Genomic DNA, 18,881 nt, shown 5'->3' with positions numbered 1-18,881 from the left:
GGAGTCTGTATTTTAACAGCTTGAACCTAAATTAAGCTTTGTTGTTTGTGAAAAATAGTCGTGTGCCATTGCATCTCCTGATTTCAAATATCTAGCATTCATAAAGGAAGTCCAAACAATGTTTAGTGATAGTTTTGCTCTAGTATGTCCACCAATACTAGGGGGTTTTCATTGTAAGCAGAATGAAGAAGTCATAGTAGAATCATTGATGTAGGTATTAACTTTACTTCACCTAAGAGCCTTGTTCTTCTCACCTCCACCTTTAAGAAAAAGCATTCTTTGGGAACAGTATCTGTTTTCCTTTCTGCACATTCCTTGACTCTGTAAAAGATTTATTTTGATAGCTTAAAAGGTTCCTGTCTTGTCATTGAGTTAGACATGTTTCTTTTTCTTGGGAGATACTACAGAGCAGGGAAGTTCTTGAAATGATATGTGAGTTATATAATAACTATTTCCATTGTCAACTATCAAGTTCCTCTTCAGAGATTCTTGGAGTAGGAGTATTTTGGAAGAGCAGATAAGCTCCTGGACTGTCTATGCCTAGATGAAGCAGTAGAGGCTTTTGATTCTCATGAAGACTGACTATTGTAGAACCTCTGATGACTGGTTCCTCATCTTGTATCAACATTGCTTCGAAGTCTGCCTAATACAGTCATGCTGTATTATTTCTTTTTCTCTTTTTTTTTAAATCCATGTAACTAATTTGTCATTGTTGAAACTGCAGCTTGATTTTGTAAAACAGGTGTAATAAAATTATCTTGGGTTTTTGATAGAGGTTTCTTAGCACTAATACAACAAGTTTTAGTTAGGTAGTGCTCATTCTGATTGTTCACCAAGCTTGCATTGCTTACTTGAAAAAAAGTGACAAATATTTGCAGAAGAGATGCTCTACCCAGTGATTATAATTTGCTGTTAGATCTCCCAGTTGTCCTGGTATGCTTCTCTTGTGAAATGGTACAGTGAGCTGAACACACTTTCTGTAACTTCTGTTATTTCTTCTACTTCTACCGTGTCATGTAGAATATGAGTAATGAATAACATGTACAGAATGTCAGCATATCAGCACACTGAGCTACACTGCTGGTACAAACGTTGGCTGTGTACGTAATGCCAGCATTCCTTCACATTAGTCTTTGATTAGTCTGATGTGGTTATTCTTTATGACTGTCTGCTTGCTTGTTTATTCCAATTTAGATCTGTTAGAATCTAGATTAAATGATAATTTGTTGATGGAATACGAGAAGATGTTTTGTAGGACAGCTAGGGTTACTGTAGCTATACAGTTTTGCAGTGTTATTTTCTTTCCCCATTCCAGAGAACTTCAGGCGCAGGAAACTTTACAGAATGGGCAGCTAGGATGTGGTGAAGGCATTCCAGATCTGCAACCAGGGAATTTAGCAAGTCAAGCAATGATTGAGAAGATCCTTAGTGAAGATCCAAGATGGCAGGGTAATGTTACCCTGTTTCCTTTCTCCGTTTCTTTGATGATGTTTGATCCAATTTGTTGATCTTGGGTCTGAACTTGGGAGATATTCTGAGGTCTTTTTTGTAATAGAGTAAAAAAATGCTTTCTGTAAGTAATATAGATATTTGTGAGCAGTTTTGTGGTAGTCTGTCATTTATATTGAGACTGTAAATTGAAAATGTTTTGAATATTTTGTTCAATATGTCTCAGCTTACTTAATACAAGTACTGCTAATCTCTGTCAATTGGGAAACTATTCATGCAAGTCAGTAGGAGCTCTGTCTTGTGCTAAGTATAATAATGATCAGCCTTCGTTTTTTAAGTCATTAATTGAATAGTTAACAAATCTTTGTTCTTTGCTGAGATTGACTAGCAGGAATGAAGTAAAATGTTAAATAGAAAATTGGAGGAGAGTATTCAGATGTGAGTGCTTTGAAAGCATTACATGAGATTGCTTAAAACCAATTGTTTTGGTTTTCTTAAGACTTTCAAGTTTGGTTTTCACTTGCTTCTTACACTGCCACAGATGTTAGTGTCAGTTGCTATTATTAGAGCTCTTGTCCAAACGTTACTATAGGAAAGATTGCAGGATACAATTACTTTCAGAATTTCATGCATGGACAGTAAGATAGGGAGAGGTGCCATGAAGATATTGTCCCTAAGGAATTCAAGGAAGATAATCTTATGATATTTGTCCCTGCTATGTATATATTCTTTTATTCTGATAGAGGATGAATTCCAGTCATGTAAGTACTGAAATGTACAGTCTTGTTGTTGTCAGCTCTAGATGAAAAATACTGGAATATTTTTGTATAGGAAGGTAAAAAATAAAGAAAATACAGCAAAATTAACCAACTACAACCATTTTTGTTGGATTCTTTGCCTTTCTGAAGTGTTACGTTATATAATGCTGTGTGACTTCTTTACATCCTACTAAATGTGGTGGGATTGCATATAATTGCCAGAGTCTGAAAATAATCATCCAGCTGGTGATTTCAGCTTTGTTTTCCTCAGTTTTAAATTAAACTATTGAAGAGGACTGAAGGAAATGCAGGCTCTGTGTGATACTCTGATCAGTAAGCCTTGCTAATTTAGAGTACACCATTAATTACTCTTTGAGAATGCTTTTTCAGCTTGTTTTCCACAGATGTGGTAGGAATTTTGCTGTATGTGTTTTTGTGAACATCTCAGGTTTGCTAAAGACAAGAAACGTAATAGTGATTGCTTCAGTCATACCTGGAACCATTTTCCTACCTTAGGAAGGAATTAGATTGGTTTGGTGTAATTCACTGTTCCATGCTGACGATTAGCCAAATTTTACCTTCTGATTTGTTTGCTTGCTCCGTTGTTTTTCTGTCTTTTTCTGTTTCTAGACAGAACCTTCTTTTTCATGTCCTAATTCCTCCTTACTGGCACCAGATGTAGATAAAGAGGCAGGAGTCTAAAAGAGGCTCTAGAATTTGTCCAGGAAGATTTTAGTAGCTAGTCTTAGTATGCCTTACCATGAAAGAAATTTTGGTGAAATAAGGAGCATCAGCACTAAACTTAAGAAAAGCTGTAGATACAGAACTTGAAATGGTTTCAGTGTTAGTCTTACTAAAATGAGTAGTATTGCTTAAGGTTTTCGTTTTCAAAATGTTGAATAGATGCAGTGAGAATTTCTGGATGGTTTCTCTACCAAGGTTGGTAGTTTTGTATTTGTGTACTTTATCATACAGTTGCTATAGAATATAAATTTGATGAAGATTTCTTTGCATGAAAGTATCTGGGTTTATAAGGATGGATGAGTCTGTGACTCATAACATTGTTTTTACAAAACAGCGTGATTCCTAAGCTAACTCAAGGCACTTGAAATACAAAATCTAGTTGCTTATTTCTCTGAATTTTTGACCTGTTTACAGACACAAATTTTGTGCTAGCTGGCTACAAGACAGAGCAGTGCACAAAGCCACCCAGGCTCTGCCGCCAGGGCTACGCGTGTCCGCATTTCCACAACAGCCGCGACAGGAGACGGAATCCCAGGACGTTCAAATACAGGTACATGAATATTTGCAGTGCACTCTTTGTCAGTCAGACAGTTGTTAGTGGACTAGTTGGTTTGGGCTTTTATGCTATGGGTATTTCCAGTGGAATAAAAACATCTCTTTCCCAGTAGCTTTGCTGTTTGTTTGTCTATTTATTTATTCATTTATTTATTTATAGTGGGGGAAAAAAAATCATCTGTTCAGAATGGTCAGTCACTTCTGAAGAATAAAAACATGAAATGGTAGTAAAAAATGTTCTGTTTTTTCTGTGAAGAATGGAAGCTATAATTTTTAGTGAAAAATCAAGAATCACCAGTGGATACCTTCTTTGTTGGGAAAAGACCAGTTATAATTTCTGGCTTTCTCCTGTTTTCACTCCTCAGATTTTCTTTTTCTGAGCAGTACTTTCAGGACCAAACTTTAATGCATCTCTTCGCTTAGTTTTAGAGAGTCTGTCATTCTGAAACATTGGTTTCTTCATTTACTTGGTGTTTCATTGTGCTGTGCTATAGGCTTTAGAATTGATGGGTTTTGCTTGACAGTCTCAGTACTGTCCATAAATGTCACCAGACAGAAGAAAGCTGGAATCCTACTTGCTCTTCCTTCTGTCAGAGGCAAAAGGCTAGTTTTCTCCTAGAATTTACAACTTTGTAGGTCCCAGAAGCAAAGCTCCTCAGATGTAATGGGAATTTGTTTGAGACTTCTGCTAGGAATTAGATAGAAACGTGCTCTGGGCATCATTTGTTTCTAGGTCTACTCCTTGCCCCAGTGTAAAACATGCAGATGAATGGGGTGAACCTTCAAGGTGTGAAAGTGGGGATAGCTGCCAATACTGTCATTCTCGTACAGAGCAGCAGTTTCATCCCGAGGTAAGAAATGAGCTTCTTCTTACTTTTAGTGATTTTAAATTTATTATGTACTCGAGTACCTGTTAAAGATGATACATGTGAAAAATATGTCACATCTGGAGAGAAAAGTCATGCAGCTCTTCCAGTAGTTGAATTATTGGTTTAAGCAAAATTTGCTGAAAATATTAGTTTTACAGCTGTGGTTTTCACTGCTAGGCATTTTTATTATACTACTTAGTAAAAAATGAATTCACATTCCCTGCAGCATTTGGATGCTTTTAATCTAGTAACTGAATTGACTTCTCACATGACTTCTGAAAACCCTTTTTTTTATGTTGATTGCCTATATGTAAGGTTTGGGTATAAATTTTACCCCACTTTTTGTCCAGTAACTTGGGACAAACTACAATTTTGAGCATTGTTAAAAGCTGTATTGCAAATAATTGCAAGAATCTGAATATGCCAGAGAAAGTGGAAAGAGCAGTGTCTCTTCCTACTGGCTAAAGGAAGACACTCCAGAAGAAGAATGTGAATTTACATTCCTCTATAGGTACACTCATTGTAACACTCTTTTGTTGGATATTTGAGCGTAAAAATAAAGTGCTGGGGAAGAGAGCAGTGCCACGTTATCTGCTGAGATTTAAATGTTATTGCAGCACTAGGAAAGTATTAGATTTTCCAGTTAATGGAAGAAAAAACCCATGATACTGAAAAGACATGTTATGTAAGAAGCTACCTGTACAGTACTTGAGATTTATCTGGGATTTGGTACCTCTGAACAGGCATAAAGAATTCACAGCAGGATGTTGGCTGCATTAGGAAGTTAAAAGCTTAGTAAGTTACAAGCAAAGACCACTCGAGTAATTGCTGTTTTCTCTTCCAATTATGAAGATTATTGAAGTAATCTCAAGAGTACATCACTGAAAGAAACTCCTAGAATACTGACTTCAAGGTTGTTTTCAAACTCCTCCTTATCACGTCCCCTATCAGGTTGACCATCTGCATCTTTATATTAAGTAGGTGTTTACTATCTCCAGTCCTGAGATGCTGCTCCAGAATTTCTCTGTCCTTATTGATTACTAGAGATTTTACTGTATGGATTTACTTCAGATTACCTAATTTCTTCCATGTTGTATTCCAGCCCTTTTCTATAATAACAGTGTCTTCCTGCTTAGTATAACTATCATACTTTAGTTTATGACAAAGCTATTAATGAAAATACTAAAAATAAGTCAGAAGGCTGAAGCTTGAGGTGTGATGCCAATTTTGCCTGCTGCCTTCCTTCTTCTTACCATCCATTGTAATCTACCCATTTAACAGCAGATACCTTACATTGGTAATAGTCATAATCTTCATTATCTGAATTAATTATTCTCTCCACATAGTTTATTGATGTCTTATTAGAATGACCACTTTTTCATTTTAGAGAAGGATCTTTGATTTATCAAAGTTCAGTAATGAGTCTACCACAGCAGGCTTTGCCAAATGTACCTTTAGTTTTATTCTATTTCTTTCAGTCCTTAATTAAATTAGGACAGAATAATTGGTGAACTCACAATGGTCTCAATCAGCTCTTTTTGCTCTTCTCAAACTTAATGGGTGCTATGCTTAGTACGCCTCAGCCATATGTAGTGCTTTTGGTACGACTGCTTTACTACAAGTATGTGCCAACTGCAGCTGCTTTACACGCCACTCTTTAAAATCTCTCACTTACAGTTGCCTAATTCATTTCCTGGCCCTGAACCAAAGGTAGTTTTAGTTTGCCCCCACATCAGCTGGATCATCTCAGTCTTTGTCCATCTTTATTTCCATTAGCTGTACTGCCTTTGTTGAAATGTTGGACATAATTCCTGCTGGTACGCAAGACAGCTTCGTGGTCACAGGGTTATCAGCTCGCTTAATTTTAGCTGTAGCATTTAATTTCACAGAAACTAGCAACGTGCTTCTGCTCAAAGGAGATTCTTTTCAACGTTGTACTCTGTAATCATTTCCCTTTGCTCAAGCTCTGGCTGTAGCTGTGTGGTTAGAATGGAAATTCCACACAGCTTTTGAGCCTCTGACTAGAGGTAGAGGATGTGAAGTGCTCATTTTACTCTGCAGTGAAATTCAGTCTGTTTGATGGTGGTTACCATTTGCCTTCATTTCTCATCCTACTGATTTGAAATCAAGGGCATTAATTCAGCATCACTTTTTTGTGTCCTTCAAGTTCAATTCATAGTCACTTTATCCAGCTTTATCTTTTTATATTGGACTTTGTGTCCTCACGCTTTACCAGATTCAGATAAAGAATATTCTCGTTGCCTTTTGGCTCAATGATTGATTTTTGAAGAAATCTTATTGTTATCATATTTAGGAATAGCTTTATTCCACCATTGCTAAATGGCAGCCTTTGTAACATTGGTACATGTGGGCGATGTGGCCATCTCCAGAATCAGGGCCAGCTCTGGCCCCTACACTCTTCTGATTTTCTCTGTATTGTCACTTCTTCCAATAGTATTAAGTATCAGTAGGCATTTCTCACCACCTGGGTATCTCATAGGACTAGGAGTGATTTTGTGATTAGGACAACAATTCAAGACTCAACTTCTAGTTACTGCTTTTGTTGAAACCATCTGGTAGTACTACTTTTTCCTTCTGCATAATAAGCATAAGATATACAGAGTTGGGATTTTACATTCACCAATAACCAAAGAACAATTAAGAGAAGGATCCAGCTTCATTTCCTAATTTTGGTGTCCACAAATTATTCCTTCATGTTTTGCAATGCTTTGATAGCTCCCAGGGAAACTGGTAGAAAGATGAGTCCCACTGCCCTGTGAAGTGTGCTCTTCAGGTGGATGCTTCCCTGCACTATGGGTGTTTTGTCTCCTGTTTGGTGTTTAAGGAAAAATAAATTATTTCTATGTTTCTGTTGCCAAAGCTTGGGGGACCACTGCCATTTGCCACAGATCAGCAAATTCCTGGAATTAATTATCAGAAGAATCTGTGTGCTTTCAAATAGGTTAATGTTGTTCTGATATAAACATTGTTCTGTGTCAGCTTTGTCTTAGCCATGTGAAATACAAAGACAAGAGATCCCGTTAGAGCCAGGAAACTGCACCTGGATTTTGTGTGCAGCTTACATCGTGATTGCTGCCCTGAACTGTCAGTGTTACTTCAGTTCTTACATGCCTCAGTCAGGTTAGAGAAAGATATTTGAACGTTAGTAAGATTTAAATACTAGAGGTGTAGCAATGCAGGCAGCGTGTAGGAAAAAAAGCAGATTGTTTTGTTTTCTTCTTAAGACATTCTCGTATATTGTAGAATGAATGAATATACAGATGATATGGTATATCTGAGAGCTTGGCTTACATAATTATTATACTAGAGCAGGAAAGGACACTCACCCTGTCCTGGGCTCACTACAAAACTCCAGCTGAGCAGATCTCTAGAACAGATCCTTGCCCACTGGCAGTCAGCTCTTAAATAGGTCTAGCAGAGGTGCAGCCAGGCTCCACCCCTTCCTGCAGTGCAGCTGAATTGCCTTCACCTGTGCTCCAGGGCTGACTCAGTGCTCGCCTCAGGTGATCAATCAGAGGTTCAGGCCGTGATTCAGCAGCCCCAGACATACAGACATACAGACATACAGACATACAGACATACAGACATACAGACATACAGACATTATTTCTCCTGTAAAATTTCTTACAGTGGTGTAAATGACTTCGACTGGTGTTTGACTTGTTTCTATACCTCATGGAAAACAAAAGCAATTTAAGCAAGGCTTTCTAAAATGCTATTGTTAATATTTATTATTACACAGGATGAGGTTAGGATTCTCGTTTGAGGTTTAATTTTCTTACTGTTCTGCTTTTCTGTTTGATTTTAGAAACGCAAGAACTGAGTTTTCTGAGAAAACTATATTAAATGTATTGCTATTAATTTAATATAAAGAACTTTTCATTTAAAGGCTTTAAAATTTTCTATCTGTTTTATTGCTCAGTAGGAAATATGCTTCAGTTAATCACACTTCTGTTTTGTTTAGATATACAAGTCTACAAAGTGCAATGATATGCGCCAGACGGGTTACTGCCCTCGGGGCCCGTTCTGTGCATTTGCACATGGTGAAAGTAAGTAAGAAAATTACTGTTTTCTATCAGTGTTATTTTTAAGCACCTGCAGCAGGAGTGACTTAAAATCCTTAATTTTAAGGGGCAAATGGCAATTGATGTCACTTGTTTTTAGAAATTCATTCCATATTTTCCAGTATATTACATTGCTAAGGGAGGTTGCTGAATGTACATCAAATTTGCAGCAGCAGCAGCAGAACAGAAAGTATTATTTACAAATGCAGCTTGTCCCTACAACTCTTTGAGCTTGACTTACCAAATGTATACCTGTTGGACTTGTAAATACACTCGTTGTCCTATTGAAATTACTGTAGTAAACTTAGATAAATTTCTGTGGAATCCTTCCCACCATTCATACATTTCTCAGCAGCTTCTACCATTCTCTGTTGAACTGACTTGGGGAAGCATGTGTTTTCTATGGTAGTCTTCCTGGTCTTCTCTCAGTGAGTTCTTCACAATCAGCTGACCTGTTGTTTGTTCTTTTTTTCCTTCCTGATTTCTTAAGGCCATGATGAATTTTCACTATTCCTTCAAGACAGATTTTCAGGAGTTTCAGTGGTGCCCATGAGTGGGGCCCCCATGTGGGACTCCAACCACATCCGTAGGTCTTTGTGGAAATACAGTTAAGCTGGGGGGTGCTTCCAGTGTAGTTTGTAACTTCTGTGGAGCTGGCCAGAAATGATGATGTTTGCTATTAGAAGGAATTAGAATGGTTGTAGAAGCAAACATTTCAAATTTAATGTATTTCTCTCACTTACTGTTAATAGGCAGAGTAGCAAAAACTGCACTGTTAGAAACAGTCCTCAGCTGCACTGTCTGCAGTGAAGAGAGGTGTCTCTGTCTCACACTCATCCTGTTTCTGGCATAGCCCTGCACTCTAGCAGAGCTACTTACTGTTCCTAGGAAAGAAATGTTCACATTTGATTTCTATGTAGTAGCTTACTGTTACCCCTTCAGAAGTGCATTAGTTGCAAGAGGTGGAAAAAAAAAAATCTTGCAGGATTTGTAGGGTTTGAGAGATTTTTTTTCCCAGTCTTTAATCCCTTTCTTGGAGGTATTGTGTGCATGAATTATGAGGGGAGGAATATCATTAAATGCAATTGTTTACTAAAGTAAAAAATTTTTGTTAACTCGTTATTTGTATGTAAAAATTGAAGACTAAATCTCCTTAAGATGTTAAATTAAAATAATCAAATGTCTGAGATGTTTAATAGTTTAACAAAGTAGCCTTTGGGGAAATTGGGAAGTAATTGTTCAGTTATTTTGAGATGAATTTTCTGGTATTAAAATTAACAAATAATTGATTGTAATTTACATCTAAGTTAAGAATAAACTTTCTCAAAGGTTAATATTCCTTCTGAAGTTAAGCACTGTAAGCAAAAGTTTCTCTTTACGTTGTTTATTATTAAGTAAAGTGGTTCTGGGCTGGGGAGAGGGGAAAAACAAAACAAAACAAAAAAACAAAAGCAAAACCAACCCAGTAATTATGATGCTGTTTTTACTTTTCAGTCAAACCAGGTGCTCACCTGTTCTCAACAGACAGCCTAGGAATCACAAATGAATGGAGCAGCAGCGTTAATGCCACAAACAGTGTTACAAGTAACAGTGGGCAGTCTGGAAATGTAAGTGTAAATGACTCTGTAATAGCTAGCACTGCCAATATGTAATTATTTTATTCCTTAAGCAGCTCTTTTTTATTTCTTTGTACATCAACAAAAGAGAAAAAAAAAATCAAAGCTATACTAAATGTCAGAAGGTAATATTTACCCAGTTTTGAAAACCTAAATGGAATGTCTGCTCTGGAAACCAGACTTAATCATGTATTACCTGTATTTTCTGCCCTTGTTTTTGTCTTAAGATGGAATTATTCTGAAGGCTACAGTGAGAAGCATTGTTATTAACCAAACATACAACTAAAGGACAGCTTAAATTATCTGTGTCTTTTTTTTTTTTTTTTTCTATAGGAAAAATTTCATTCTTGAAAGATCTTGAAAGATCCCCTCTTTCCTGTCCTGATTTATTAATATGTGAAGTGATGTCTCACCCAGTCATGCTTTACTTAAAGCTTCTTACAGTGATGCAGTGTGCGGAGTGTGTTGGTAGTAGAAAGGTTTTTGATTACAGGGGTAGTAAATGTATTCTGTAATAGAAAATGTTGTCAGCTAGGACAGGAATTAGAAAGGTATATTGCAGAACTTTCTTTTATCTTTATTTTTGTATCAATTTGAATATATATATATATTCAACATCTGTCATCTGGTACTTTTTTCAGCTTACACCAATAATACACACAAATATGCTGAAGTTAGCATTGTATTAAAAAAAGAGTGAAATTAATTTATAATTTCAATTTATTGTCTTAGGAAGGGAGAATGTTGTTATAAACATAAAAAGTGTTACAGAATATATTAGACACTGTTTTCTGTCCCCTACAGATTTCCTGTTCTTCAAGTCCACCTGTAACATCAAGTTCTGGTAGCAGTAGTTCTTTGTCACCCCTTGGACCTCTTTGTAGACAGAGATCATTAGCAAATGGTGTTTTGTGTTCTGAGTCCAGCACTTCAGGTGTTTCTTCACCAACATCCAGCTATCCTAAAGCACCAGGTTTTGAACGAGAAGATCAGGTATGTGAATAATGTGCATCTAGAAGTATAAATACAATCTTAAATAAATAGATAAAGCAGAAAATGTTCTCTATCTCCTGTATCTACAGTGATTTTTTTTTTATATAATATTAAATCCAAGGTCAGGAATCCTTTCCTCTAGAGAGCTAAAAACTGTGTCAAAATGCAGTTGTCATGGACTAAGAACACTCACAGAATCTGTCACTGCAGCTCAGCTGGCATGCAGTAAATCATAATTTTGCAGAAATGTGATGGTCATTTTTAATCCCATGTTGCCAAGAATAGATCAAGATAACTGTGAAGAAACCCAAACATAGCTAGATTTGGTAGGGTTCAGTTTTATTTTTTTGTTGAAAAGTAATTTTTGTTTATTTAAATGCTAAAGTGTTGTAGGTGATGGCAGGATCATTACAGTGAAGTTCTCCAGGCATGGTCACTTTCCTAGGTGTAAATGTTCAGCCAGACTGTAAATCAGTGATCTGGTTATTTTGACAAGATTTCCATCTCCTAATGTAGTGATCAGATGATTCATGAGCAGATGTTATTGAAGTAACAGCACCAGACAAATGGCTGCTTTCTGGAGGTAAGTCAGCATTAACTGAGAAACAATATAGCATTGGTGCTGTTTTGGTGAAAATCAGTGAGTAATGTGCTGTTACAAAACGTGCATCTCAGCCACAAACAAGTCATGCTTACTTTTTACTGGCCACGTTGGCCATGCCTGGCAAGGAGGCAGTGATGGGCTTTGCAACAAAGAAGAAAACATGTAGAATAATGGGAGGCATAGAAAGAGAAGAGTTGTGTCTGAGTGATAGGGAACATTCACTACAAGAGAGATTAGAAATCTCTCAAAGGAAAAAAAGAACAAAGAACTTTACAAAGGCGGCAGAAATAACTTCCTGAAGAGACAGAGGGGACCGTGCAGAGCTTACTGCGATTCAGGAAATCACTTAAAGTTTCTGGTTTGAAAAGAGCAGAAATACTTTTGATCTTGTTCTGCAAGAACACAGTGGCAAAGAGAAAGGGCTTACAGTTCCCTTTTATTTAGGTATGTCTCACTTCTTTCAGAAGCTACCTTATTATAAAATGGTGTTAAAATCTGCCTTTATATTTGAAATGTTTTTGTTTGTTATTTGTAGCATGATTGCTGAAAGAGAAAATGTAGGCAGTTCTGAAACTTCGGGCTAACCCAGGCTTCTATCCCAGCAGCCTCTTGGAGAAATAGTTACCAGCTGGCAAGCACTTGGAACATGTTATTTCAGTCGTATCATAGTGCTAAAATGGCTACTCAGTTTTGGAGCTAGAAATAATTTCCATGTGCTCAATTTCCATGTTGATTTACTCTACGATCGTTAAAATTCCTTATGGAACTGCATTAAAGGAAATTAAGTCGCCCTCTTTTCAAGACATCATTACAGAGATGCTTCTGACCCTTCATGAGCTAGTTATATATTTTATCAGTGACTCGTTAAGTTCATATATTTCATAATTTTTTTTGTTTCAGGCAAAGCAGCGAAGCTTCTCAGCTGAGAATCAGCAGAAAAAAAATGAACAGGACAACAAGCAGGTATTGCCAAAAGCCTAACACTAATATTTTGCCCTTTTGGATGATTCGTTAAAGCAGTATCAAAATTCTGTGGCACTTTGCAAAGCAGCCTAAAGAAACAGGTGATGGGCATAAATTGAAACACAGGAGGTTCCATCTGATCAGGAAACTCTTCTTTACTATGAGGGTGACTGAGCACCGGACCAGAGAGTCTGTGGAGCCACCCTCCTATGAGGTGTTTAGAAGTCCTCTGGACGCAGCTCTGAGCTGCCTACTTTAAGTGGCTCTGCTTGACCAGGAGGGTTGGACCAGGTGACCTCCAGGGGTCCCTTCCAACCTCAGCCATTCTGTGATTTTGCACTAAAGGGTCTGAAAGGCAGGATGTGTGCAGAACAGCTGAAGTCTCTTGGTTTGTTGTGCCTAGAAAAGAGGAGACTGAGAGAAGGTCTCATGGGGGCCTGCAACTTCCTTGTGAGGGGAGCAGAGGAAGGCACTGATCTCTCTGGTGACTGGTGGCGGGACCCAAGGGAAGGGCATGCAGTAGAGACAGGGCAGGTTGGGTATTAGAGAAAAGTTCTTCACTGAGGGTGGTCAGACGCTGGAACGTTCTCCCCAGGGCAGCGGTCACAGCGCTAAGCCTGCTGGATTTCAAGAAGCATTTGACAGTGCTCTGAAAACTACAGTTTGAGTTGTGAGTGGTGCTCTGTAGAGCCAGCAGTTGGAGTTGGTGATCTCTGTGGGTCCCATCTGACTCAGGATGTTTTATGAGTTGTGTGAAACAAGTTCAGCTAGAAATAAGTAGTAGAGGTGTGTGCTGTGCAGTTTAGTTTCTCCCCTGTCTAAAATGAAGATCAGTTCATGCACCAGTTGCATTTGGATTAAATGGGAAATTTTGCAGAACAAAGAAACCTAGAATATAATTTGTATACAAATGTATAATGAAATGGTATAATTGCTCAGTAGATATTTTCCTTTTGAAAAGGGTCATCAGACTTCAGCTGACTAACTGATTGTAAAGCTCATTTGAAGGTATTTAAATACCTTTTCTCTGAAAGCAAAACTTCCTCATACGGTGGCAATATCCAACCATATGGAAATGATAAGGAAAATTATCTTAATCTATTCATTTAGAGATTCCTTCTGGATTTCTTTCTGTTTGAACTAAAATAATGATTTCTAAAATTGCACTGTATTTATTTCATGTGCTTACGCGTCTGTGTAAGAATACACACACATACTCTATTGTGCACATTTGTTTTTAACAGAACCATCTCAGTGTTTTTTCAGTGGTTAACCCACTTGCTTCAAGTATTACTTCCAGTCTGGCCTCCAGTGTTGGATCGGATAGTTCATCTCCTACAACTGTCTCTATTATCAGTACCCAAACTCTCCCATTCTATTCTGCTGGTAACACAGTTGAATCAGTTATAGGTAAGTCTTAACATCTACTCTCTGATTATATGTAGTTTATTGCATTATTCAAGTTCTCCTTATTTTAATGTCTGTTCAGAACAGCTTATTGGTAAAGGTATTTGTATGTACTCAACTTTATTATATTTAATTAAAAACAATATCTGAGTTTTAAATTGAATATTTTCCCAAAAAATCATTGTTTTTCATAAATTCTGCAGTGTAAGCATAGGAATGAGTAATTGGGACATATTTTAAATGGAATATGTCATTGATAGTGGCCAGCAATTTTAAGAATGCATAAAACCTTCATAATGCATCTCACCATGTTCCTAGAAATAGAAGTGATGTCTCCTCAACTTGTGTTGGTGAGCCACTGAGATCTGACTTTTTTCTCTTTGAGGTTACTTCAGCAGGTGCAGTTACAGATTTTACTGTCTTTGCAGGAAGGTGGGAGATTTTTCTTGGCTGTCTATTTTCCAATCTCCTTATTGATCCATTCAGGGGCAAAATCATATTTTTGTTCTCCTTACGTGCGCCAGACCTGAAAGAACACAAAAAGGAGGAAGCTTTTGTTTGGATACACAGGATGGATTCAGGAAATACTCCATTCAGAAATCCTCATCACTAACCCAGGGCCTTTCCCTTGGTTCCAACCAGCAAGGCTTTTTAGCTGGAAAATGTTAAAAGGAGATAAATATTTAAATAATAATTAGACACTGCTTTTCTGTCCAAGTTGTTAATAAGAAAGGAGAGAACTTTGACAGTAAATTCATGCAGTCACCAGTAGGTAATCATGTCACATTATGCTGTTCAGTTAATTATTAAATAATTACATCCTCACGCCAAGAATAACTTGACACTTGGTACAGGGGTATCCTCAACAATATGCATAGAGAGATACAGACATCTTTATTCTAAGTAGGCTTATCCAGAGCTTAGTTGTCTTAGTGGCCCTATGCTGGTTTCTCTCCAGCACTTCTCTTGTGCTGGGCAGCCCAGAACTGGACACAGTACTCCAGGCACTGTTGGATTTGCCCAGAGCCCTGTTAAGTGTCAGTCTGACAGGGTTTGGTCATAGGGCAGCACAGAACACTGTAACAATTTGAAATCCCATGGTTTTCTCTGAAAGGAAATACACACATAATGTACACTATTATGTACTGTTGTCTTCTGAACTGCTGTGTACTTTTTACACAGTACCACTGTAGGCTGAACAGAGCACACTGCATGTTCATCTCCTTCCGAAAATAAATCAGTTTTTGAAGACATGTATCAAACATTTCATGCTGTTGCTGGTGATTCTCCTGCTTGAGTTACCAAATACTTTGACAGATCAACTGTATCAGTTCAAGAATACAGAGTTTGAGTCTTTGTATATTATGTGCTTCAGTCCCCTAACCATCCAGATAGCAAGGCGCTGGACACAGTGCAGCATGTAAGTGTCTTTTTTGCATGGAGAAACCTAAAACCGGTCATGGTGCTCTTGCTATGGTCTCACAGGTGCTGGAGAGCAATCATTTCCCTCAGTGTGCTGGCTGTGCTGTTCCTAATGCAGGCCAGCTGCTTTTACTTCCCCCAGAACTTGCTGAATGTATTGATTGGTAGGATTCCTAGCTTTTTTTCTGCAAAACTGCTTTCTGGTCATTTGGTCCCCAGCCTGTACTGTTGTAAGGGATTATTCTATCCCAGGTGCTGCATTACTTTATCTGGCTCAGTTGAACTTCATGTGGTTTCTGGCAGCCCTTTCAGACAGCCTTTCTCCATCCCTCCAAGTATCAATCCTGACATCTCGTGGTCCCTGTTAATTAGCGTTATGCACAAACTTGCTGAAATATGTGGCACTTCTACAGTAAATATGATTTATTCAGGAGGCTGTAGCAGGAAATGTGATTTGAAGGACATTGTATTCTGCAGCCTGTGGTGTCAGTCACATGAGCAGGGCTGTGCTGTGATTAGCTGGTGTGCTTGAAGGTTTCTGTGTTTAAATCAGTGTGTGCCAGAGAGCAGGAGACTGCAGGCAGTGAGTCAGCACTTAGCAATGGTAAGGTAGGCATTTCCTCTTCTCATCTCTTTTTGAAAGTAATCTGTGCAGAATATTAAATGGCAGATATTTTCCTCAGTCTCACAAGTGTATACCCTGCTTTCCTAAAAAGGTTTGTTGGATGATCTGTGTGTTGAAACATAAATGTAAAATTATTTTTAGTTGTTAGAATTAGTGAGCAGATTTTTAGTTTTTGTTCTTTGTGAGTAATATAATGTCACTGCTTACAGTTAATACTGTGGAAATAAATTTTTTTGTCAAAACGAAGAGTGCTTTTGGAGTAAGTGTGTGCTAGTTGACCAGAACAAGTAGTTAATGTAACCGTAAAATCCAAGGTCTAATTTCCATGTACTTGATGTGGTGCTAATTCAGTACAATTTTAAAATTATATACTAAAATTATATGCAGAACAAGTGTTGCAAAGTCATTTAAGCTGTTATATGCTCTGTTTCCCATTTGTCATTCTGTTACTGAGCTTAAGAGATCCTTGATTCTTCTGAGGTAAAATATGCCTCTGCTGCCTTCAGCTGTTTTTCTGAAATAGTTTTCAGGATGATATTTTTGTTACTTGAAGGTGAGTCACAGTGTCCATGTCTCATGGAAGTGTAGGTTAATGTACTTTACTGTAACTGTGTAGATTTTGTGGGGTTTTTCCCCAAAGAAATTTCATATATGTTATTTCTCCAGAGTTCTACTTTGTGGATATACTGGATGGCAATGAAAATGAAGTGCTGTATGTAATTTGAATAGAGCCAAAACTGTAAAGTACTCGTAGAACAAACCTGTCATGTTCTTGTAGAAATTGGTGCATTGAAGAATTGTTTAAAAAAAAAAAAAGTGAAGGAGCTGCAGGAAGAGAAGACAGTAGATAGTAATGGGAAAAGAGGAAGAATGGATTTGGATAAAGGACTATGGGAAATGCAGGAGTTATATTAGCAAGAACTGAGGAAGCTTTGTCAGACTCGGAGGTCTGAAGCCTTTTCTTTGTCCCTTCATCATGATTGCATGGGGAGCTCTTAAGTTTTTTCTGTCTGCTGGCTGAGTAATTGTCCTCAAGAGCTGAAGAAAAGAAGGGGATAGGGGAGCTTAGAATGAGCGTGCCAATCAGATACACTTAACATTGAGGCTTAGGTGATGCATTGAACACTGAAGATGCAGCAGAATAAGCTGCAGAAGACTGCAAGCTACTCCTGTTAGACAAGGGAAATGGTGTGAATGGCCTGCTTTTATTCCAGTGGGGGGGAAAGAAAAACCAACACAAGAAAAGGAAGGAACATCTCCTCATATGGTGTTGTTGCACAAACATACTGAGAAAGGTTCACGTGCACAAAGGATGATTAGTGGGGTCCATTGCTGGTGGACACAATGGTCAATATCATTTACAGAGAAAAATGGAAATGTAAGAAGAGGGAGAAAAAAAAGGACAGAGAAAGCTGTCCAAGATGCCAGGTGAGAAGTGCAAGTTGGGGCAGAGGAACATCCTTTCTTAGGCATCCTGTCCAGCACAGCAGGTGGTTCCCTCCCCCATGATGCTTTCCCATGTCAACTGTATTGGCAGTACAGCTATTCATCAAAATCATCATTAGATCTTCCCAGTTATGCAATTATTAGTGTTAATTGGAACACACTTTGGGCAGTGGATGGTGCTGCATGGTATTAGATATGATCTAGACATTAAGGATTTTTATGATGGAAATGATAATAAAAATAATCAAAGTTTCCTCATTTCAGCATCACGGATAATTCACTACGCAGTGCTTTGTTTAACAGGTTCAGCTCTAGATATACATTTCAACGGTGTGAATGTCGCATCCATCAGTAGGGAGTTGGAAGATCAAGAAGGCAGTGACCTTGGATTAGCAAGTAAGCGGCTCAGATCGTAAAATCAAGCTACATATCACTTGAAGGAATTTTATTTCTCACCTTTCTAAGAGTTTACTCTTCACAGTTGTTGTTACAGACAACAGTGACTGTGCCAAATAGTTCTCGGTTCTGTTCTTCCTGTTTAATTTGAGATGTAAGCAGGTTAAACTGCTGTCATCCTGCCTGTCTTTTGGAAGGGGTTGCTCGATTAGAAAGTGCTTTTGGCATGCCCTTGGGGCCGTGGGCAGAATAGCTGATGGAAGGACTGGCTTACATTTATAGAATGTCCTGATGCATTTATTGAAAATCCTGACCACAGGCAATCTCAGCTCTGGTTCCTCCTGCTCCTTCTTCACTGACATCGGTGTTTGCAGGGCTGTTTATTACACCTTTTTTCTCACTCCTTGCTGCTTTGCAGCTTTTTGCCCTCTTACATGCCTTTTCCCAGAAGCAGCACCAGTGCTGCTGGTGGGTTTGGCTGTGTGCTGCAGCAGCTCTGCACTGCGGGCGGCTGGGAATGGCTGTGCCCAGCATGGGGCAGCGCTGGCCTGTCCTCACCCACAGCCCTGCTACTCGACGCTGATTGTGTTGGGCAAAATCCAGTAGATGTGAGGAATAACTCGAGTACTAGAAAAGAGATGGCTCTGTGAAACCCCATACAGTGTTTGCTTGGGATCTCGGGCTCTTAAAATTTGAGAGTTCTTACTGGGCCAGATTCTTAAACTAAACTGCCTTTACTGTGTTGCTCCCTTGCTTCTCCTGCAAACAGAGGTGTAGGTTTATTGTTTGTTATGTCACATACATCTCTGGTCTGTCCTGTATCTTCCTTAGGCAGTTGCTCAGGAGACTTTGCCAATACTTCCTGAGTATCCCATGATATATTTTTGAAGACATTGTTGCAGTGCAGCTTATAATGAGCATTATTTTCTTCTTTTTTAATATTTCTAAA

General features: G+C 38.2%; 1 protein-coding gene across 1 annotated transcript in view; it reads left to right on the top strand.

Annotated features, from left to right (window-relative positions):
- The window catches only part of UNKL (unk like zinc finger), a gene marked incomplete at both ends in the record, with an annotated part of 30,224 nt that overhangs the window by 6,250 nt on the left and 5,093 nt on the right, over nt 1-18,881 (top strand). The window contains 10 exon segments of the mRNA XM_079542760.1: nt 1,316-1,449; nt 3,366-3,501; nt 4,240-4,357; nt 8,361-8,450; nt 8,454-8,502; nt 9,955-10,067; nt 10,881-11,069; nt 12,574-12,636; nt 13,881-14,046; nt 17,840-17,932. Of these exon segments, the coding sequence (XP_079398886.1) occupies nt 1,316-1,449; nt 3,366-3,501; nt 4,240-4,357; nt 8,361-8,450; nt 8,454-8,502; nt 9,955-10,067; nt 10,881-11,069; nt 12,574-12,636; nt 13,881-14,046; nt 17,840-17,932 (1,151 nt within the window).

The sequence above is a fragment of the Tetrao urogallus genome, assembly GCF_951394365.1.
Source record: "Tetrao urogallus genome assembly, chromosome: 15".
Lineage (NCBI taxonomy): Eukaryota > Metazoa > Chordata > Aves > Galliformes > Phasianidae > Tetrao > Tetrao urogallus.
The sequence above is the reverse complement of the archived record's forward strand: the minus strand, read 5'-3'. Positions and strand labels throughout refer to the sequence as shown.